Source organism: Neolamprologus multifasciatus, chromosome 5, assembly GCF_963576455.1.
Source record: "Neolamprologus multifasciatus chromosome 5, fNeoMul1.2, whole genome shotgun sequence".
Taxonomy (NCBI): domain Eukaryota; kingdom Metazoa; phylum Chordata; class Actinopteri; order Cichliformes; family Cichlidae; genus Neolamprologus; species Neolamprologus multifasciatus.
In genome coordinates, this window is record NC_140443.1 from 19,071,069 (window position 1) to 19,093,661 (window position 22,593).

General features: G+C 41.6%; 2 protein-coding genes across 9 annotated transcripts; one reads left to right on the forward strand and one right to left on the reverse strand.

Moving 5' to 3' along the window:
• Window positions 1–1,438: 1,438 nt before the first annotated feature.
• On the reverse strand, window positions 1,439–13,564 carry rad54l2 (RAD54 like 2). 5 transcript variants are annotated; one of them, XM_085158966.1, is made up of 22 exons: window positions 13,396–13,564; window positions 11,080–11,278; window positions 10,637–10,931; window positions 10,412–10,548; window positions 10,172–10,315; window positions 9,842–10,074; window positions 9,540–9,722; window positions 9,271–9,404; window positions 9,000–9,196; window positions 8,231–8,573; window positions 7,945–8,122; window positions 7,606–7,836; window positions 7,378–7,496; window positions 7,008–7,126; window positions 6,629–6,728; window positions 6,323–6,528; window positions 5,786–5,961; window positions 4,908–5,104; window positions 4,419–4,603; window positions 4,244–4,333; window positions 4,066–4,161; window positions 1,439–3,091 (listed from the first exon to the last, which is right to left on the reverse strand). In XM_085158966.1, the coding sequence occupies exons 2-22, from the start codon at window positions 11,225–11,227 to the stop codon at window positions 2,082–2,084; spliced, it is 4,521 nt and encodes a 1,506-aa protein (XP_085015092.1). In that variant the 5' UTR covers window positions 11,228–11,278; window positions 13,396–13,564; the 3' UTR covers window positions 1,439–2,081. The 5 variants fall into 5 exon arrangements, with proteins under 5 accessions (XP_085015092.1, XP_085015095.1, XP_085015094.1 ...); XM_085158969.1 differs by lacking the exon at window positions 13,396–13,564 and adding an exon at window positions 13,096–13,250 and having other exon boundaries at window positions 4,066–4,158; window positions 10,172–10,312; XM_085158968.1 differs by lacking the exon at window positions 13,396–13,564 and adding an exon at window positions 13,096–13,250 and having other exon boundaries at window positions 10,172–10,312.
• On the forward strand, window positions 12,739–22,224 carry bap1 (BRCA1 associated deubiquitinase 1). 4 transcript variants are annotated; one of them, XM_085158973.1, is made up of 17 exons: window positions 12,739–12,994; window positions 14,130–14,159; window positions 14,254–14,308; window positions 14,402–14,534; window positions 15,904–16,023; window positions 16,211–16,272; window positions 16,393–16,535; window positions 16,848–16,926; window positions 17,024–17,147; window positions 17,520–17,661; window positions 17,761–17,936; window positions 18,808–18,941; window positions 19,059–19,522; window positions 19,649–19,881; window positions 20,064–20,156; window positions 20,984–21,056; window positions 21,406–22,224. In XM_085158973.1, exons 4-17 carry the CDS (start codon window positions 14,517–14,519, stop codon window positions 21,537–21,539), a joined length of 1,995 nt encoding a protein of 664 aa, XP_085015099.1. In that variant the 5' UTR covers window positions 12,739–12,994; window positions 14,130–14,159; window positions 14,254–14,308; window positions 14,402–14,516; the 3' UTR covers window positions 21,540–22,224. The 4 variants fall into 4 exon arrangements, with proteins under 4 accessions (XP_085015099.1, XP_085015098.1, XP_085015096.1 ...); XM_085158972.1 differs by lacking the exon at window positions 12,739–12,994 and adding an exon at window positions 13,275–13,352; XM_085158970.1 differs by lacking the exon at window positions 12,739–12,994 and adding an exon at window positions 13,617–13,867.
• Window positions 22,225–22,593: the final 369 nt, after the last annotated feature.

The following is a 22,593-nucleotide window of genomic DNA, read 5'->3' on the forward strand; positions in this document are numbered from 1 at the left end:
TACCTTCAAATTGGAAACAAACCAAATCACAAGTTCCCAAGATGTGTTCAAGAAAAACTGAAGGGGGGAGAAATAAAAGTATCCAAGCTGACAGAGGAAGCCTGCAGCAAATAAAAAAGAACAGTACTCAACAGGGGAGAGAGAAGATCCCCAGAATAAAACGCATACGAATAACGTAACTCAACAGGGAATGATCTGTTGTCTCAGGTTATCCAGTGTCTCTAAAGGCTAATAAGCACTGCATCTAGCCTAGTTTACCAACATAGGAAAGCGACTTTCCTAAAACTAATTAGCTCAAGGTGACATGATAACACAGAAACACAAGGCTACGGAGAACAGTGAAGACCCAAACTCCCTAAAGCACTGCATATCTACACTGACTGACACTACTGACAGAAGCTACTTACACTGCACTGCACTGAGGTGAAAAGCTACCACATTATGGCACTATCAGTTTTGTAAGGCCACCATATCACCTGACCCGGTTCTGCCACAGTCACAGGCGGTTGTACCGAAAGGGTAGTTACATCTAGTTTGATGGTTGGTGGCTACATTAGCGACATTTTGATGCTCTCAGGCTGCATGAATGCAATGGTTTCTATAGCTCAGGTAACGTTTGTTCTCAGAAAGAAAAACCCTAATACAGTTACTGCAGCTGAGATTACATGTTGAGTGTAAACTCACTGAGTAGTCATGAACTAAATGGTGGGGACACTTCAGTAAGAACTGCAATGGAGGAGAAATGACAGACTTCTGCGAATAAGCTAGCAACATTAAACCTTGGTTTGAGCTCCTTTTGGCTTTCAATCAAAATCTACCTTAAATTTGTATTTTGAGTTTTGCGTCGAGGTCAGTAGGACGGATTGTAAAAAAAATAAGATAAATGCTAAGACTGAAGACCCCTTTGTGTCTATTTAAGGCTAAAAATGAAAGAACACAGTCCAAATCCATGTCCCTGCCCCTGTGTTATCAAAGGCTAGCATGATAGTACATTCAATTTAATTTTAAGGGAAAAAAAATACAACGTTAAACAGATATTTGCTTCCCCGGCATCCTCAGGGTGGGTTTATCATGATGACTGTCACCGTGTTAATAAACCATTTCCTTAAGACCAAAATCTACAGACTGCACAGTATTGACTTGCAATATAAACAATGATAATGACTGTTTATTTACAAAGTATCAACATGTTCAATTATAGTATCACACATATCCTTTAACAGGGGAGCTACAATATCTATCAAACTGCTAAAGACTAAAATATGCTTGAAAGCCTAAAATTCCTGTTGTTAAAGGTGAGCCTTGAAGGATCATCTCTCAATATATTGAGGATTTTCACAATCCCCTCCACCCATTAGCTACTGTGTGTTACTCATTATTGTGGCATGTAGCGTTCCAGTTTTGTTACACTTTTTAATAAGAAACTGGCCATGAAAAAAAAGTTTCAAATCACTTTCATTTAAAGTCAGAGGAAAGAAAACTGCACGCGTAGCCTCGCTTTAAAACGTAGCACAAAGAGGCTGTTTTGCCTCCCTGAAAGATTTGGCTGGTCCCCGTATGACAAAGGTCTGTTCCCACTGCTCTGCTGCTCCAGCTCAACAACTTGGGACAGTCAGCATGAGGATTTTGTAACTCTTGACTCTGGAAAGTCAATAAGGTATGAGCTGTTTGTGAGCGTCCTGATGTGTGACATTTAATGACATCATTAGAAATGGGAATTCAGATTTGTTTCACTTATGACCGAGTGAACAGTGGAACTGTTTGCTCGGTCATAAGTGAAACACTGCCAAATAACGTCAAAGCAGGTAACTTCATTCTATTTAAGAGGTTCAGGATTAACATAAATCCTTCCTGAGAAGTTTTATTATTTATGCATTTCAATCTAATCAAGTTGCACTTTTTTCTCTTATTTGCATTCTGAGAGCAAATTCAGAAAATAGCACGCAACTTTGGGGGGTACAACAGAATTTAGTTGATTTAGTTGCATAAAAGATTGAAATATTCCCATTCCTAATGCACTTTAGGTTAAACAGGTGTGTATGTGTGTAACTGCCTTGCCAGCACTTTCTGAGACTCCTGACTTACTGTCCTGTCACCTCAATAACATCATCATCTGAACTGTCACCGCCGTTCTCTGTACTTTGATGTCTGTCTGGTTGGGTCAGAGCTGCCCCCAACAGGCTGGAAGTGGGATTGTTGAAGTGGGACAGGAAGCTGGATGTAGCCGAGCTGGAGTTGGGTGCAGAAAACCCCCCTGACCCTGAGAGAAGAGGCGTGGAGAACAACCTCGGCTCAGAGAGCAATGGCTGACTGAAGGTGAGGGGGAACCTTGGTGAAAGCAGGCCAGCCATGTTGGGGTTCATCAAGTACCGAGGCAGAGACCCAGATGGTAGGGAGGAAGAAGTTGTTGCTGAGGATGTAGATGACATAGGAATGGTGGTAGAGGCAGAGGAGAAAATAGTGGACAGAGAGGAAGAGGAGGGGGTGGGAAGGTGCCCGTTCCCTGTGGCAGGTTGTCTCAGTAGGTCTGTGCCTGCAGAGGGAAATATGGTCTGTAGGTCAGCCAGTGTTTGTCCTGGTGTTTGTAGGAATGATGATCCACCACTACCAGCCATTAGAAGTGGGTGACTCATGTGACCAAGGTTCCCAAGTAGGGATGAAGAGTTCAGACCCACTGGAGGAAAACTGAGCCCACCTGAAAGCGCTGGGAAATGAGCTGCAGCAGAAGTACATTTGTCTCCCATTTGTGCGTTTCCCTGACTTTCAGTACTCTTGCGTTTGGTGCCTCGCATCTCTAAAGATGAACTCAAAAGGTCGTCACCGAGCCTACTGAGATCGCGGGCCTGATAGTTTTGTGAAGCATTTCCATCTCCCGACGGCACAGATGACATGTCTGACGGCGACGCCAAATCGTTCCCTGCTCCAGCAGCAGCAGCGTCGCCTGTGGATGAGGTGTAATGGCTGAGCTCTCTGAGAATCTCCGTGCCTAAGGGAGAAGAGGGTCGCTGCTCGCCGTTGGGGGAACGTTGGTTTTGATCCACAGGGGAAGAACAGCCATTACTGACTGGTCGGATCCCCGAACCCTGGGTGTCTGTAGAGAAGACAGAAATGCAGACATGTCAGGAGTCTTACACAGAGAACCCGTCTTTGTGGAATTTAATTTTGAAAGGTCAATCCTGAAAAGAAAATGACAAAGTTATAAGTTGAAAATCTTGTTAAAAAACTTGATGTAGTGCATTGCACAAATGTGATCACTGATTAAAGGGACAGTTCACCCTCAAATCAAATTCACCTTTTTTTCTACAGTTCCCCAGTTTGTCCAACTTCTCTTAAATATAATGGAACAAGATGAAATGTTGTGGTCCTCAAAGAATCAAAGAGGTCTTTATCAGTAGGAAATGCTATATAACAATACTGTTGAAAGTCCAATATTTATGCCCTCCTTTAGATCAGCGGTCCCAAACCCCCAGTACCGGTCCGTGAGTCGTTTGGTACCGGGCCGCGAGAGTTGAGGCTCAGGTGTCAAATGTATGGTTTTCAGGGTTTTTATTGGTTTTCAGCGTTATTTTGTTATCGTTTTTATCGTTAACTCGGTTTTCCTCGGTCTTTTCATGTGTGTTATGAATAAATCTTCTTTTTTTTGGTACCGGTACTAGTTTTATTTTGTTGTATTTATCCGCGACACCTTAAAGGTCGGTCCGTGAAAATATTGTCGGGCATAAACCGGTCCATGGCGCAAAAAAGGTTGGGGACCGCTGCTTTAGATGCTCCAATGACATCAGGTGGGCCAGACTGGAGTCCCTGCCAGGTCAATTCTGGCCTTGTTCCCTGGGCCTTGTGTCTGATGTACCCAACTTGGATAGATAAACAGCATTACAGACCAGAAGAGAAATATCTAAATTTGATTAAGTGTAAGACTGCAGCTATCGATTATTTTAGAAATCAAGTGTTCTACTGATTATTCCACTGATTAATCAGATAAGAAATACTTTTGTCTTATGAATGAGATATATATATATATATATATATATATATTATTTTTTTTCAAAAGAGGAAAACCCCTACCTCTTGAAGCAGCAGAACCCCCGGCTACAGGTCGACTGATCTTTCCAGATCGAATGGCAAATATTCGTCCATCGTTCGTTCTGATGTAGGTACCTGCTTTGCAGAAAAGAGTAAGTGAAGAGAGACGTTTAAATGAGTGTTTGTATGCACAGAGTTCTTAATACAGCACTGAACCAACCTTTAGATCCTCTGATAACATGGATGCTCTCTCCTGCGCTGATTCGAGCTTGAACATCTGTTGAGCTGTTGGCTCCTGGGATCACTATATCTGTGAATCCAGACAAATGGCGGATGTAATATCTGACTATTTATTTATTTATTGTGATTTAAACATTTAAAAACATCATGATAACCTGTTGTGGTGACAATCCTCTGCACGTAAACACCGGCTTTCTGGAGAAAGTTGACAGGGAGACTGCCGGAAGAGCCGGAGCCAACCATGCCCATGCCAACCTGGCGAGGCATCATGGGTATTGGTGTTGACTGAATTGGCCTGACACTTGCCACGGGCTTGTCATCTGGCCGTGTCATGGGACGCCTGCAAATATGAAGGCTGAACTTATTAGATGAACTCGAACATGAACACACAAACACGAATACACACACACACACACACTCTCTCTAGTTGTAGTTTGGAAATTCCTTAGAAAAAGATGAGAAACGCAGGTAGAATTAAAAGAAAAAAAAAAAAATCAAAGCTACCATTTTTTTCAGACTTGCCAAACCTGGAGTGATTTTTTAATTATATTATGCCAGATACTTAGTTTCTGATTTTCTTTTGAGGTCATTACTACACTAACATTCAATGAATGCAAAACAAAACACTGTAGACTTGCACTCACCATCCACGCTGGGTAAATGCTGGTATGTTTGTGAGCGGATAATCACTGGTTGGGTAATAGGGGGCATATGATGGACGGGAATAAGGTACAGAGGCTCGTTTCTCATCCTCATAGCTCTTCTTAGCAGCTCTCTTCTCTGCTTTGGTCAGTTTCGACTCTTTCCGGTCCATCAGCAGAGACTCATGGTGGAAAGGTAGCTGTTGAAATTAATTGAAACTGAATCAAATATCAGCGATGCTGCATTTCATGAAGAGGCAGCTCTCTCACATGCCACACACGCTCGACAGTCAAAAAGGACTCTCCGAGTACCATGTTTTTAAAAAATGGCCTCCTTACACAGTATCAGGAGTTATTAGGTCAACTGGTGATCTAAATTGGCCATAAGTGTGAATGTGATCATGAGTGGTTGTCTATCCCAACTTCTGTTTGCCCAGCGATAAACTGGGTGTACCTTGTCTCTCGTCCTATGATAGCTGGGGATAGGGTTTCAGACCCCGTATGACACTGAACTGGAAAAGCAGTTAAGAAAATAAATGGACGGATTTTTCTCTTGCTTACTCATTCACCGCACAGTTAAGACTTTGCTCTTCGGTGGTTCAGCTGTAACTCAGCAGGAGAGCTGGCTGGCAACTAATTCTTGTTGGGAGCTTTTATTGGACTTACAGTCAGCTTATAAGAAAAAGAACCACTGCTTTTTTTCCCCCTTTTCTTTTTTTTAAATATTCTTACTTAAACAATAGCAAAATCTGAAAATTTGACAGTTATCTTTTAATATATCATAGCACAACATTCCACTAACTACACCTCCTACTGTACTTTGAAATAGGAGGTGCTTTTGAGTCTGTGGAATATAGGTAACAACTTTATTGCAACAGTACCTTGGAGATGAGACGTGGATAAAGCTGACAAGCTTGAGATATCACTGGCTCATATACTGCCAGGGATTCTAGAAGGATTTTCTCAGCTTCAGGCTCCTCCTCAACGAAGTGCAGCAGCGACTCCACCTCCTTACGAGTAAAGTTAAGCACTGGGTTCAGGTCATCAACCACACGGTCTTTAAAGACACAGAAACAAAGTTTCAGCATTGGAGAAATACCAGTCGATGTTAGTACCAAGCAACAAAGCAAAGCAATGGCAAGAAAATTTTTGGTGCAGCACCATATACATTGTTGCAACCAGTGCCTTGGTAGCAACTGCCAGTAACCCGTTGCTATCACTAGATTGGGAATCAATTTCACACCAAGTACCAACAAGCACACTCCAACCAGTCAAGGAACACATTTCAGTATATGGTTGCTACTTGGTCTCTAGGTCTGTGTAACTGGGGCAAGACCAGAGCTTTTATAAGGGCTCAAGTGAAGTACCTGTCCACTGTAACGATTAACAGCTCTTGTTCAGATTAAGAAATCCCTTACCCGACATGCCCTGTTTGGAGACTTGTCTGTCGTAGATCTTTTTCTCCAAGGTAAAGTCACAGACGAGGCGGTAAATGTGGCAGGGCTTTCTCTGACCATATCGGTAAACCCTACACACAGCCTGGGCATCATGACAGGGGTTCCACGATGCATCAAACACGACGACGCGATTTGCTCCAATCAAATTTACCCCCAAACAGCCCGCTCTGAAATACACAAAACAGGAATAACAAATAAATATTAAATAAATAATTAATGAGAAAAGGTGAGAGAGAAAAAAAATGAAGCGAATGCAGAGATTTATACCTGGTAGAAAGCAAGAAGACCCGTGTTGAGCTGTTTTCTGGATCATTAAACTGATTAATAAGCCGCTCCCTTTCTGAGGCAGATGTACTTCCATCCAGTCCTGCAGACACACAAAGCAGGGGTATAGCATCTCTTTACAGTGAAACACCTGGACACACTTTAACTTGTGAAGTGAAGAAGAGATACTCAGTTTAGGAACATTTTCATCACATTCCTATAGAATACATTGTCTTCTCCACAAAAGAATATAATGAGTGGAGGAATCCAATACTATAGAAACTGCAGCCAGGGACACCAAATCAATAAAGGCAATCACAAGTTTGAGGTTTCAGTGTTGAAGAGCACATTTTCTGCAGAGGGCACAGATTGGATGACTCACTGTAGTAATTGAGGTTGCGAACCCAGTTCTGGCTCTGGCCATCAGTGGAGGCAATGCCCTGCGGCATGGGTCTCTTTGATAAGAAGTCTTCAATGACCGTCAAGGTGGACAAGCTTTGGCTAATGAAAATACAGCAAAAACAGATTGTAAGGGCTAAGCAAAGTAAGTGTGCTTACTTTTATGGCTATGACCAGTAATTGGTTTGTTTTCAAGAAAGTTCAGAATGTGGGGTAATTGTTAAAGTAACCTGAAAAGATGCAGAAAACCTAGAAAAATTAGGTTAATTAGGCAAACTGCAGTCAGTGTCTTCTATAAGCTTCTTATTGGTGGATTTGTCTTTAATGCCCTGTGCATGGGGCAGAGGACTTACCTAAAGACCAAAATCTTGTCTCTTCTCCTCACACTCTCATCAATCAAATGGAAGAGCAGAACCATCTTGGCAGAGTTCTCCAGAACTCCTGTCTGATAGTTGGACATTATGTCCTTTGCCTAAAGTATAGAACAAACCTTTAGGCATGCTGCTGGCATATTTTAAACTGTGTGTTTGTTAAACAGTGACACTAAAAATGTCAAGCCAAGCTCTATGTTCGTGACATACCCATTCATATGTGATGACTTGATTGGCTCTGTCCTGAGAGGAATTGAGTGGTGGCAGAGTGCTGTTGACTTTACTGTTGCTTGAGTCTGCTACTTTGGATTTGAGGCCAGCACCAGGTGCAGGGCAGCGAGGGTTGCTAGCTGAAGTGATGTCATCGAGGTCCAGGTCCTGCTCGTTGGCCTGATTCTCTTTCTGCAGGGCTTCATAGAGGACGTCTGGGTGATTCCAGATCTAGATGGAGAAGATGATGATGATGATGACGACACAGGACTTAGCAACTCAGATAAGATGAAGAAGAAAGAAAAAAACAAAACAAAAAAAACAAATCTATAGTCTTACCTTGCAGCAAACACAGAAAGCTTTGAGTGGATTGAGGCCGAGCCAGCCTGTGTTCCCTGCTTCTCGAAAGCGTTTCATAAACTCTGTATAGAGTGCCCTCTGAATGGGGGAGAGCCGTACCAGGATCACATGCTCCTCCTTCGTGGGAAGCTGGTCTCGCAACACATCGTGACCTCGTCTGCAAACAAAAAAAAGCACTCCCGTGAACGTGGTGAGGTAAGCAACTTCCATATTAGTATGCTTCGTTTTCACAATGTTCCATTTCTGAGCCTGACTGAAAGCTTACCGCTGGACAAAGCCCTCCAACAGGCTATGCAACACGTGACTACGGTAGCGCATCAAGCGAACATCTTGAGGAGTGCTGTCCACACACTGACCATTTAGGATTGGACGCTCAAACATGTTGCTGAACTCCTGGCGTGTGCCTAAAAAGTCAGGTCTGACAAAGTCCACCATGCACCAGTATTCGATAAGGTTGTTCTGCAGGGGGTAACCTGTCAGAACTACCCTGCGTCTGGACCGGATGTTCTTTAGGGCTTGGGATGTGCTGGCGTGGTAGTTCTTAATGCGATGGCCCTCATCACAGATCACTACGTCTGGGCCAGGCCGTGCTATGGCCTTCTCAATACCTGAAGAAAAAGGATGAAAATTAAACAGATGAAAATGTAAACTGCATACAAAAGATGGAAGCATGTCACTGGCTTGTTTAGAAGTCTCGGCTTTAGCTTTATCGCTGCTGCCATAAGTTTTTTCTGAGCTTTAAGTGACTTATTTAGATAAGATGAGGGAGTGCTAAGTTATCAGCTAATGTTAACAAGCATGGGTAGAAAGGCACGTTCACTCACTGTATGGGTGCTGTGCACAGTCACAGATACCTGAGAACTTGTGCTAAGTAACATAAAGTAGTACAATATGACTCCTTGTATAGCTGCAGGTACAATTAACAGATCATGGTCATAAGGTCCAATTCAGCGATTCAAACAGTGTTAGAGTGACAAGGAACATCTACATAGATGTTTGTATAGTTTCAAACGGCTCCTTATACTTGTACTTACTTTTCATGAGCTCTTGCTGTCTGTCTTCTTCATCCAGGTCAATGATGATTGGTCCGGCAGGCTTCTTTGATTTCCTCTTCTTGCCCATCACAAAGCTCTTCTTCATGGACAGCAGCCGGTACATTTCATAACCCATGAGCAACACACCTCCATCTCTAGACCACTCCTCCACAACCTTGGCCCTGGCCAGCGTTGTTCTGCAGGTCACATAGTCAACATGATTAAACAGCTCAAATATTTCACAGTGCACACAAATCACCAAGTTACATACTTGTGCTCATCATTGAGAATGTGAACTTTGAATGTGCGGCCAGTGACGAATGTGGGGTCGGTGTCAGGGGGGAGGGCTTCTTGAGGTGGGAGCCAGAGATTAAACTCTGTTAGCCAGTTCTGAAGTGTGTTCACCTTGTATGAAGGAAACAAAAAATGTGGAATGTTACTTTAATCCTAACATAACTGTTATTTCAGGAAACATTAATGTGCAACTTACATAACTACTTTTTTTTTTTTTTTTAAACCCTGTATACACCGATTACTCACAGGGACAATAGCAAGCACAGTGTGGGCCTCAGTGTTCCTCAGCAGGATGTCAATAAAGGAAATGACTTGCAATGTTTTGCCCAGCCCCATGCTGTGAGCAAGGATGCAGCCAAAGCCACTGCTGGTATTATAGCGCTCCAGAGACTCAATGAGGTTATCATAGAGAAACCGGATTCCCCCGATCTTAGAGATGAAGAAAAGAAAAGGTTAAGCAATAAAACAAGCTGGACTATGATTTTTTTTAATGTTACCAAAGATTTATGCTCTGCAAGCATATGAGCTGTATGAGATGGCAGCTATACCTGATGAGGTTTGACAGCCCTGGCCAGCTGTGGGGCGAGGAAAATGTCTTTCTCCTCTGCAGGGTGATTGATATTAACCAGCACTCGACCTTGAACATCAGGCAGGTTCAGATCATCGTTGATGTGTGCTCCACTGCTCTCCTCTGTCCCATGGGCACCATCAGGATCTTCATCAGCCGACTCACTGCTTATCTGCAGGGCGTCTTCGTCCCCAGAACTGAGCTCAATTACATCTGTGCAGTCATTGGTGAAGTAAACACTGGGTTAGTATCATCTAAATTAACTTAGAAATAAGAAATTACAACTGCACAGAACTATCATCAATCTCACCATCTCTAATGGGAAGTCCGGGCAACGTTGGCTCCGCTTTTTCATCTTCTTCACCACTGCTGTCCAGACAGATCACATCCTGCTTGCCCAGGAGACCAGGGACTAAGTGAGACACTTCTCCTAAAATTGAAGCAGTCTCCACTGCTGGAAAGATGGAAAGGGAATGGGAAACTTAGAAACTGAGTATTATGAAAGCTGCCAAACTGAAATACTGTTTACAATTCAGTCTTAGAAAGTCACCTAGTTGAGAGTCTGGGACAGCTGGAGCTGGTGTAGGAAAGTCCTTTCTCTGCTGCTCTAGACGTTTCCGCCTCTCCATCTCTTCCTGCTGAGCAGCCTTGGTTCCAGCCTCTAGCTGATCCTCTTTCAGCAGCTTTCTATAAGCACAGAGAAAGCTTTCTGGTTACACACAAGCAAAGATTTATTAGGAAATATACCTGGAAATCATAGAAAACATAATTGTACCTGATATTCTTCCTCATGTGTGCAGGCTTTGAAGGCTTGGAGCCTTTCAGAGACTTTGAGGATTTGTTCAGTTTAGAGGCTTTCTGTTTCTTTGTTTTGCTAGAAGGCGGCCCACTCTTGCTCGAGTTCTCTGGGCTTGTTGGAGAACGAGAGGCAGGTCTGGAAGGGGCCCTGGAGGATGGGCGGGATGCAGGCTGAGATGGAGGCTCGGAAGAAGGCTCTCCGGAGGTAGCTGAGGTGGAGTCCCTGTCATCCTGACCCGTTTCTGTCCGGCTCTGGGCACTCGCAGGTCGATCTAACAAGGGAGCAGACAGTAATGAAGTTGAATACTAGTTAATATTTGCTACAGATCTTTGGCTTAAGAGAACAAAACTGCTGAATTTGATGCCGGAAATGAATCTGAATATTAAGAGGTAAAAGCACAAAGTTAATTTGTCACACACCAACACTGTCGTCTTCATCATCTCCATCATTTTCATCCTCATCTTCCTCCATGTCTTCATTGTCTTCCTCTTCCTCATTTTCTAAATACTCCTCTTCACTGTTAAGGCTGGCCTCCAGGTCACTTTCTGAAATTGCCTCTTCAGACATGGCGTCTTACGGGGCTCTCAAAGTATTACCTGCACACCTTCATCAGGAGCCCTGCAATAATGCGGCACATCCAATCTTTACATTACAACAAAGGTGATAAGTTAGCAAAAAAGAAAAAAAAATCCCCTGCATTGTTGGAACCAGAACATGTGGAATGTACAGTGACGTGAAAAAGTATTTATCCCCTTCCTGATTTTTGCATACATGTTTCAGATAATCTAAAAATATATATATTAGCCAAAGTAAATTCAAAATGCTTTTATTAAAGGAAGGAAGCTTTCCAAACCTACCTGCCCTGTGTGAACAACTATTTTAAAGCAGACCGATATGCTTTGGGATCACCTTAAACAGGCTGTTTATGATCAAAAACCCTCCACTGTGCTGAATTAAAACAATTCTACAAAGAAGAATGGGGCAAAAAAACAAAATCAGAAAGATGGAAAGTACTTTTTCACAGTGCTGTGCACTTTGAGATACAGATTTACAAACCAAGAGCAGCTATGTATTTTAAAGAGACCTTTACATGTTTTACAGTAAATATTGTTAAAACAGTGTAAAAAAAATTATTTGCCATTGAGTTGTGGTTCCTCTTTACTTAACCTGGATTTGTTCCTCTCTCCATCTCATAATCTTGCAATGATAGAGCAATAAACACTATTCAAAGGAGAAATAGGCCATAAAAAGGACACATTCAACTGTTTCAAATTCTAAGACAGAAATCTGAATTCTTTTAAATAATCCTGCAATAAGTTTGTCTCACCCCAAAACTTGTGTCCTTTCATTATGCATTATACTTTTATACATTTTATTATACTGTGTCTGTGTGTGGTTAGCTGCACAGCGGTAGAGAGGAAAGCACTCCAAAGGGTCATCTCCCTTCTCTAAAAGAGGTTTATAGTTAACATCAACTAAAAAAAAATCCAGAGCATCACAAAAAAGCCATCCCGTTGTTGACACATTCAGTTTGAACTGCAGCCCAGACGTTTCAGGACATTAAAAACAAAGGTTTGATTTCGTTTTGTGCGTCTTTTATCCAAAAGCCATAACTACATTAAACGTTTTTAAAAGACTCAATCGTACAATGATCGTCAACAATTAGAGGACAGCGCGGTACATGTTCAATGATAACGAAGCCATTACTGTTATTAAGTTCTGCAAAAAATAAAAAAATAAACAAAAAAAACGTGTTCACTAAGTGAAGTCAAGGCTGCAGACCTGATGTCTGATAGCGGAGAACTTCACAAGTTTAGTGTTTACAGTCTGTCTGGAGGACAGAAATTGGGTTCAGTTCTCATATATTTCGTTTTCAGCTTTTGTATTTCTTGTTTATTACCTTCCGGGTCTATAGATGAAATTAATACGAGTATTCATTCACACGGGAGAAAAACCCCGAACCCCTCCCCCTCTTTCCAAAAGGCTTCTAAGCCCGGGATGGCGACAGCTTGCAGCCACCTCTGCAAGATGTTATGCATTTTCTAAAAAAGATTAACGTCAAGCACCTGTCGTCAGACGGCTTATTGTTGGGCTGCATTACTGCATCCACAGAAAATGTTACTGTTTGTCGGCTATGTCAGCAGACCAATGTGTTAGCTAATTACACAACAACAAACGCATTTTCAGCCACCGAGGGTCAGCGGTAACCTCCACGGCCCATGAGCGGCAGAGGGGGGACTGGCTGAGACCCATCTGTGACTTGTGCTGGAAGAGCAGCGGCTTTTTTTGCAGAACCGATTGCTCTGTTGGGGCGAGATAGCGATCTAATACTGTGTAGGTGTAACGTCCCAGCAGCTAATGCTAACTCATATTAGAGCAAAGCTAACACACTCGGCTAACTAAGACGCGTAATTTAAACGTAAACTTGAGCTTACCTTATATAAGCGGACACTGTGCTGTTTAAGAAGCCAGTATGTTAGTGCATATAACTATTACTCAATCAAATAAGCACGGTAATTGTGTAAATGCACTGATAAAACGTTGCTAATTTCCAATTTTTTTCCAGTGTGACCATAAATACCGTCCCCGTAGAGACTACTCTAACTTGCGTTCCGACTAACTAGCCGGATTTCCCAGGGGTCATGGTATCCGTTCTTACTAGCAGTTTTGGGTTAGGATATTACGCATTACAGTAAGCTTATTAATGTGACCATAGTTCTGTTTATTTTACTCACATTAAAGATGCCCCCCAATTATTGGTCCTCTACTGCTGCTTTTGGACAAACGTCGCGGTTTTATAGTCGCTACTATTGTAATCAGGGACCTGGTTGTTTCACCGAAGGTTTAATGGTTTAAATCATAGCATCAAACTCGCTGATATTTATACAATTCTGTGTGTAGTTTTTGTGGGTTATGTTATGTTAGACGTTATCGCCATGCCTGGTTGACCGCTCGTCGTTGCTCTCTCAGGAAGTTGCCAGTCGGACTGTTTTTCGCGACGAACCGTCGTTTCTTGTTCGCGTATTATGTAGGAGGCTTCTTTCTATTGTGTTTACCTAGGGACTCTACACAGGGGATTTGTTAATGGATACGGCTAAAATTTCCACCCTACGTTCTGACATGGACTGGAGAACCTCTTAGATATTAGTCTGCTGCCCATAGATGCAAATATGAATAAAGGGTGGCTAGAGCTCGAGAGCGATCCGGGTGAGCAATTTCGACGGACCGCGTAGCTAGCTAACGTTAGCTCCCACATGAAGCCAGAGGCACAATTTAGCTTTTCAATGAACTAATACAAGTTTAAAACATTTGCAAGTAGGATGCCAATAGGCTTTGTGTTGTGCAAGATGGTCATGTCAGTAAAGACGGGCGAAACATTGACTATAGAGAGGGAGGATAGCAGTGAAAGTGGCATGTGTTGTCTGTTTTTATTTTTCGTTATTGAACCTTAAATGCTTTATAATTGCAGGACTGTTCACTCTGCTGGTGGAAGATTTCGGTGAGTAGCTGTGCTGGTTTGTAGTGAATACCAGTAGATCTGTGGAGTCCTCCTAAAACAAATCATGCTATTTCCTTGTGTTTCTATTTCGTAGGTGTCAAGGGGGTACAGGTGGAGGAAATCTATGATCTCCAAAGCAAATGTCAGAGGTCTGTGATTTTGGGGGATCATTCGGGGCAAATCTGGGTTTAGCACTCAAACTGTCTAAATGGATTCATGTATTTTATATTTATATTTTTCAGCCCAGTCTATGGCTTCATCTTCCTCTTCAAGTGGATTGAGGAGCGTAGATCCAGGAGGAAAGTTAATACACTGGTGGATGAAACGTCAGTCATTGATGAGGAAATTGTAAATGATATGTTTTTTGCTCATCAGGTGAGTGCTTTTCTCGTAGTAGTATTATTACAACATTTAAAGCTGTTAGGCTTGTTTTAAATTCTGTATGAGGTGTCAAGCTATAAAGTTTGGCCACACTCTAACTAGACTGGTTCTTTCTCACAGGTGAGCAAAATTAATGTATATTGTGTGTGTGTGTGTGTGTGTGTGTTTGTCTGTATAACTAAAAATTATTTTATTTTTGTCATTTAATTTTTATTCATTTAAGTTACAAAAACCAGGACAAATGGCATACATTTTCTGTAAACTTGTAAAAATGAACTTTTTTTTGTGCAGTTGACTAAAATAATTATTTTTGTTAATGCTAATTAAAGCTGGATATAACTTAGTGCTCAAACAAAGTTTGGATCATAAATTGCATTATTTGCATTATTTATATAATAGATGTAGATGTACACCGATCAGGCATAACATTATGACCACTGACAGATCATGCGAACAGTGATTATTTTTTCATTATGGCACCTGTTAGTTTGTGGGATTTATTAGGGAGCAGGTGAACATTTTGTCCCCATTGTTGATTTGTTAGAAGCAGGAAAATAGGCAAGCATAAGGATTTGAGTGAGTTTTACAGGAACCAAATTGTGATCGCTAGATGACTGGGTCAGGGCATCTCCAAAACAAAGCCTGCATAGCCGCAGAATAGTCAGGATAGCCATGCTTACTCTTTCCCATCACTGAAAGTGCCAACAATGGACATAAGAGCATCAGAACAGAGCAATGGAGGAAGGGAGCTTGGTCCAACCATGTTTTCTTTTACGTAACGTAGATGTCTGGATAGGGAGAAGGCAAGCCAGCAGACGCAGTGTAATGTGTTAAGCAATGTTCTGCTGGGAAACCTTTGGTCCTGCCATTCATGTGGATGTTACGTTGACATGTACCACTAACCTTGGTTTGAGGCCATCTCTGTGCCAGATACCACAGCACACTTTCAGGGGGTCAGGGAGCCAACGCTATACTAGGCAGAGAGTCATAATGTTAGGCCTGCTCGCTGTGTTTAGTATTTAATTTAAAAAAAAGTTAACTAAAATATTTTCTGTATATTTTATATCTTTGTTCTTTTGATCAAATGCTGTTAATCAACTAAAGATTTTATCATTTGTTAAAAAATGTAATTTTGTTAAGAGAGTACCCTGTAAATAACATGCACACAAAACCACAGAACAGAAAAACTGAACTATAAAACTGGATTCAATCACAAGTGACCCAAAACAAAAGAAGCCCTGTAATACATTTTGATTCCAGCCCTTTAAAATCCACATCTACACGTTCATATGTTACTATAAAGTAAAAAAAGAATAAGGTGGTCTAATTTTACATGTGTGCTTGTTGTCACTTTTCTATCTAGCTGATACCGAATTCATGCGCCACCCATGCTTTGCTGAGTGTTCTTCTGAACTGCAGTGGAGTTGAGCTTGGCACCACCCTTAGTCGCATGAAAGCTTTTACAAAAGGCTTTAGTCCAGAAGTAAGTTGTCCCTCTCACTCACTGGCCCTTTCTATTCATTCATTCATTCAAAAAAAAAATCATATAAGTAGCTTACTGTGGGGGATGTATTAATTAAGGTAACCTAAACATGATTTTTACGTTTCTGTCAACAGTGAACTGCTTCTTCCGTATCGTCATGTGTAACTCTCAATTATGTATATTTCAGAGCAAAGGTTATGCAATAGGAAATGCCCCAGAGCTTGCCAGAGCACATAACAGCCATGCCAGGTTGGTTTCAGTCAGTGATTCCTTTTCAAATCTTCTGTGATTGGTCTGCCACACTGTGGGAGATGTCAAGCTTTGTGCATTCGTCAGTTTCTCAAGCTCTCTTTCCGTGTTTCTATGGAGACCGGAGCCTAGGCACTTGCCAGAAAAACAGAACGGGATCAGTGCAGTGCGGACCATGGAAGCCTTCCACTTTGTTAGCTATGTGCCCATCAAAGACCGCCTCTTTGAGCTTGATGGGCTCAAGGCTTATCCCATTGACCATGGTGAGACTCGACACTTTTTTTCTTTCATTATTCTATTTTTTTTTTAAATCCATTAAAGAGTCTGAATTCAGGGGTAACCTCATTGGTTGTTTGAGAGTCTATGTTAAATACAAACACTGCCCGAGAATTCTTGGCATCTTAAATAAAGAAGTGCCTTTTCTGAAGTAATCATGCAAACAAAACAAATTGATTCTCCTTTAATTTCTTTGTATGGAAGTTTTTTTTTTAACTGAACTGAACCATGCTGTTGTTGAGCACTCACCTTATGGAAATTGCTGTTTAAATTAACTATAACCCACCACAATATTTCAGGACCCTGGGGTGAGGAGGAGGAATGGACTGATAAGGCACGGCGTGTTATTATGGAGAGGATTGGACTGGCCACTGCTGGGTGAGTCCTAAATCAGTTAGCTTCAAGTAGCTGTGCTTTAGCTTTACAGTCATCCTTAAGGCTTCATTCTCATGCTGCTGCGCTGCTTTTTTTTCAGCGAACCATACCACGATATCCGCTTTAACCTGATGGCAGTGGTGCCTGACCGCAGAATGAAGTACGAGTCCAAGCTGGAAATATTAAAACGAAATCGACAGACTGTGCTGGAGGGTCTACAGAAGGTCAGGAATTGAGTTTCATTGCAGGCCAATTACAATCCCCAAAGTCCAATTAACTGAGAGCATATTAGCCTTCAAGTTTGTTTGGTTTTTTTTATTGTCCAAGGGAAAATTTTTAAAATAAATGCATGGGGCTAAAATGTTTAAGTTTAATTTTACAGCTTCGGTGTACAGTAAACTATAGCTGCCTTATACCGTAAGGTACTGTGCAATACTACAGATTGAGACCCAAAAATCTGGTTACCCCCCCGCCTCCCGCTGTAATGGGAGGAAGATCTCCAAAAGAAGAGCCCGCATAGAATAAATGTATGGACTTTTTTTGTTTTTGTTTTTTCTTTCGAGAATGCAATTAAAATATGTTGTCGCACCAATCAGATGATCCGGCTCACCCAGCCCGAGCTTGTCCATGACAAGAAGCAGCAAGGCTCTTCCTCTCCAGATGAAAGCAGTGTCACAGTCAAGAAAGAAGCAGATGCAGACCCAGTTACATCCCAAGGAGGTGAACACGCATCTCCAGGTAAAGCGGTTGGCACTCTTTCTGCTATTTCATCCTAATTTATTCTTTTAAAATGTGTAGTCAGCTCAAACTTTAAACCGAAGCATAAATATACAACAGACGACTCAGGGGTTCAGTCCAAGGACACCACTAGCTCGTCAGGAAACACTAAGGTCATGGGCAAACCACCAGTCCCCACCGGAGGAGGTTCCCAGCAAGTCACTAGTTCCAATCCCATTGTTCAACGTCTGCCCGCCTTTCTGGACAACCACAACTATGCCAAGTCTCCAATGCAGGTAAGAAGTGGGTCAGAGAAGTGTTTAGCTAATTAGCATTTTCGTTTTTCAGCACAGAAAAGAGGAAGACCACAGAGAAGGTTCACGTAGAGACAGAGGATGTGTAGAGGGTTGGTGTGACAGAGGAGGATGCTTTGGATAGGGTGAGATGGAGGCAGATGATCTGCTGGTGGGAAATCTAAAGGGAGCAACTGAAAGGAGAAGAAGAAGGAATGAACAGCCATCATCTATGTGGCCATTTTAGATATTTTTATTGTAATGAATGACTGTTTTGGGTTTTTTATTTTTTGTTTTTTTTGTCCGGCCACTGATTTAAGCCTCAGAGACATTGAGTTTATTCAAATATGTGACACAAAAAGAGCAAACTTTTTCAAACAATGAGCTCACAGTGACACACAGTTTACACACTTTGCCGTTATAAGGTAAAGGGTAACTTGGATTTTTTTTTTTTTATGTTTATTGTCCTTTTCCCTTGAAATGTGAATTATGAAGCAGTTTATGTGGATGATTATAGAAATGGTTCCAATTTAGCTGTTTTATGCAGTAGAGTCAAGAGTTAAGTGGCGAATATTATGGAAACAATATTATGCCAAATTATGTAAAGCTTTCTCTCTTCTCTTGCTTTTCTGCATCCTGCACTCTCTAAAGTGTCGTGCATCCGGCACACTGGGCCTTATTTAAAAAGCTGCTGCTATTTAAAAACATGCTAGCTCTGCCCTTAAACTTTTAACTTACTTTACAGATTTTATTTTAGGCCCTTTACATTTCTCTTAGATTTTCTTTAAAAACATTCTTGTAGCTTTAGAAAAAGGAAAAAAGAGGGGGAGTGGGGCTAATTTTGTGGCACTTTATTAAACACTCTGGTTGACAGGAGGAGGAAGATCTTGCGGCTGGTGTCGGACGCTCTCGGATGCCAGGCCCTCCTCAACCCCCTTACTCAGATGATGAAGATGACTATGATGACGAGGAGGAAGAGATGACCGGCTCTGCAGGGACATCAAGCAGGCAAGTATTGGAGATTTGTTTCTGGCGGATGATTTTGCTTTATTTTTCCTGTTGTGATCTGACCTGAAGCTAAAGCTCTTTTAATCTGTGTTTGTAAATGTCACTCTTTCTTTTTAGGTTTAGGCGGAAGGCAAGCCTACGCTCGAGGACGGGACGGGTTGCGACTGGAATGGAAAGCCAGATTGCCCTCAGTGTTTTGGCTGAGAAACTAAAAAAGGAGGCTCAAAGAAAAGATGCCCTGAATACACCTCTGTCTGTCCGCACTGAGGGTCGCACCGGGGGCATTTGCATCACATCTGCTTCACAACCTTCCCCCACACCCAGCAACGAGAGCACTGATACAGCCTCTGAGATTGGCAGCGCCTTTAACTCCCCCTTGCGCTCTCCGGCTCGCTCCCAGGCTGCCACACGCCCATCAAGTCCGGTCGCTTCCCATCTGTCTCGCGTGCTGTTTGGAGAAGATGAGATGCTGAGGCTCGACTCCAGACATAACCGTGCCGTACGGGAGCTCGGCCCCTCTGTCAGTGTGGACCTGCTACATCTACAGGAGGATGGAACCATCTATGCTCTCCCTCCATCTGGTGAGTAGACAGGGTCATTACTGACTTCACATTAGGTAGTTTAAAAGCCTCTGTTCAGGTAATCCTTTCAGTTCGAGTATGTAAATAATTTTAGACATGAAGTAAACACATGTGTCACCTGTACAGCAGATTCGGCTGCTGATGGCACGAAGCGGCCCAGCACTCCTGAGAAGTTGAAAGACAAAGAGCAGGCAGACGGAAAGGAAGGCGTGAAAGGAGGAGATGAGGGACCGTCTGCAGAGGTGAAGAAGGAAGAGGGGAGCACAGATGGAGCTGAGGTGAAACCAGGCAAGGAAAGGCTCAACACCGTGGAAACTCCTGCAGACAGCAAGCCTCTTGGGGATAAGTATTCACCCAAAGTAAGTCCATAAAATCACCAGGATTTATTCCACTGTGTACACTATTACTCATGTTTATCAACCCCCGCAACTTATTTTTATGTCACAGTACTTTTCTTTTTGCTTGTGCTGACAATTAATGAGACGTTGCCAGTCACGTATGTCAGAACACACAAAGTGTCTTATTTTTCTGTCTTTTGCAGGAGCTGCTTGCACTGCTCAAGTGTGTAGAGGCTGACATTGCCAATTATGAGGTGCATCTAAAGGAAGAGGTGGAAAAGAGGAAGAAATACAAAGTAGGTTTTTGTTTACAGTTCTGTGACAAGTCTCAGACTGCCCCCTTGTTTATATGTTGCTTCAAATAAGCCAAAAAAAGCTTGTGCTTTTCTTTTCTTTTCTTTTTTTTTTCAAGTGGTGGCTTTCTGAAGGCTTTTTTTTTTTTTAACCAGACCATTATCAAGAGTTTGTTTTTGTTGTTACTTTTTGCTTTTCATTTTTTAAGCCACTTAACACTGACCTATGAATCATTCAAGCATAAAAAGGCATCTAACTCAAAGGATGATCCAGTGTTGTGTGTAAACATAGCAAACAACTTTGCTTTACTAGCAGCCTGTCACAAAAACACATCATTAATTCAAATTTCTTTTGGGTGAATCTATGAAAAATGCTAAAGAGGAAGGTTAAACAGTTAGTGTCTGCAGTCATCTGTAGCTAAAAGTAGTGTGTAGCATATCTAAAAGTACCTTTTAGCTTTTCATCCACCATGTATTACCATCTGGAAAGCTTCTAATTGACATGAGCTTCAGTTTTGTTTTGTTTTTTAACATGACATTACAAGAAAACTGCCTAAGAGTTCAGGCCGTGTTGAAAAATTTAAGTGGTCATAGCAAATATTGACTTTCAACAGACTGTTTTTACCTTATATAATGTATTTCCATGCATTCTGCACATGCTTCAGTAAAACACTGCACTGCTTTACCATTTTCTTAGCAAAATCTAATAAAATCAGGGGTGGTCGAAGATTTTTTCACAGAAATTTAACATAATTTATTTGACTCATTTTTAAAAACAAATTCAATTATAATCAAAATCTCTCTCTCTCTTTTTTCCTCCATGTGTTCAGATCGATGATCAAAGAAGAACCCACAATTATGATGAGTTTATCTGCACCTTTATATCAATGCTGGCCCAAGAAGGTAAAGCTGATCGGCATATTCCATCACAGTTTATCTTGCATTCCCTTTCCCTTCCTGTCTAAACCAGCCTTTAGAAACTCTTGAGATTTCATTTATATTCCATAAATTCTCAGTGGTCACTAGTACTGTGTACAAGTTAAATCCTACCACATTTATGAATATCTTCATATAAAGTGTCAGTCATTTTTCTGTATTTACTAAGAATAAGAATCTTAGGAATGAGAGAACAAAATGAGAAGCACTCAGTTGTGTGTCCATTCAATCAGAAGTACACATTTTTCTACACAAACAAACAAAACACAAGCGCCATGTTGGTATTTTTGTAACTTTTGCTGGTATTCCTGTGCAGGCATGTTGGCTAGCCTTGTGGAGCAGAACATATCTGTGCGTCGTCGGCAGGGAGTGAGCATTGGCCGCTTGCACAAACAGAGGAAGCCCGATAGAAGGAAACGTTCCCGACCGTATAAAGCCAAACGCCAGTAAACACGAACAATCATAACTTCTGAGAGCAGCAAGCAATCACCATGGGATTGGGGGCGGGGTTTCACTCCTTAAACTTTCTCCTGAAGGCAGGTTATTGCTGCGTTGCGTTCATTTCTTTTATCATATTTGTATATGCTATTTTAGACTTAATGTAACATTTTCCACCTGTGCCATTGCTATATGCAGCCTCTGAAAAAAAAAAAGGGCATGTCCCAAGTGAAGCTGGATGCTTTTTTAAAAAAAAATTCTCTACAGTTTTGTGTGGTCAGTACAATAAATGGTTTTCTTCTGTATTTCTATAAAATTCTATATATCACTAAACTTTTGTAACAACAAGTCAGCATTTCCTCAGTTGTATCCCTCTTTGACGTTTTCACAGTGCCAATGAAGTATTTAAAGTATTGAATGTTTGGACAATAAAGCCTATGTTTTAGTCATTCTCAGCACTTCAGCTTCACTATCCAGTGTAGCAACTTCACTATATAACATAAAAAATAGACTTGTAATCAATGTAATATATATGGACAGTTAAGACCTCAATGGCACAGTCACTCACAGACTGATTCATCACGTTTTTCTCTTCACTGGAATGTCTTTTTCAATCGAAGGTCTCTGGATATATATGTACAGTTTGTCTCCTGAGGTCCTGCAAATAATAAGAATAAAAAAATTTAAAAAAAGGAAATGAAGTTATTGTCATTTTAGCAAAAATTAAAGTGTCTCTTTGGAGGCGTATCTGTTTATTGGCTTGCCTATATACTGAGGTGAGTTCTTTGTGCTCACCAATTCATACTACAATAAAGAAAGGTGTTAAAGTAATTATCAGACAAAGGTAAATGTACTGTAGTGGCAGCCGATGCACACTAGGGAGAGCAATCATTCAGGGATGAGCGGGACCTTGCAGATCTGTCTCTGGACCAGTGGTTCTCAAACCTTTTGTGGTGTGACCCACTTCAAAATCTGACAAATGGCTCAGGTCCCACACATTTTTTTTTCAAACAAAAAATGAATGAAAATAATCCAGGTTGAATTACAGTGAAATAAAGGTTGGCAC

What these genes read in the sequence shown, in the direction of transcription:
- bap1 (XM_085158970.1), top strand. Translation starts at nt 13,831, where the DNA reads ATGAATAAAGGGTGGCTAGAGCTCGAGAGCGATCCGG. An exon ending in CTCCAAAGCAAATGTCAGAG is followed by an intron (nt 14,309 to 14,401) that starts GTCTGTGATTTT and finishes TATATTTTTCAG; the next exon opens with CCCAGTCTATGGCTTCATCT. An exon ending in TCTGCAGGGACATCAAGCAG is followed by an intron (nt 18,942 to 19,058) that starts GCAAGTATTGGA and finishes CTTTCTTTTTAG; the next exon opens with GTTTAGGCGGAAGGCAAGCC.
- rad54l2 (XM_085158966.1), bottom strand. Translation starts at nt 11,227, where the DNA reads ATGTCTGAAGAGGCAATTTCAGAAAGTGACCTGGAGGCCAGCCTTAAC. An exon ending in GAGGATTGTCACCACAACAG is followed by an intron (nt 4,334 to 4,418) that starts GTTATCATGATG and finishes CTGGATTCACAG; the next exon opens with ATATAGTGATCCCAGGAGCC. An exon ending in GGGTTCTGCTGCTTCAAGAG is followed by an intron (nt 3,092 to 4,065) that starts GTAGGGGTTTTC and finishes TCTTCTCTACAG; the next exon opens with ACACCCAGGGTTCGGGGATC.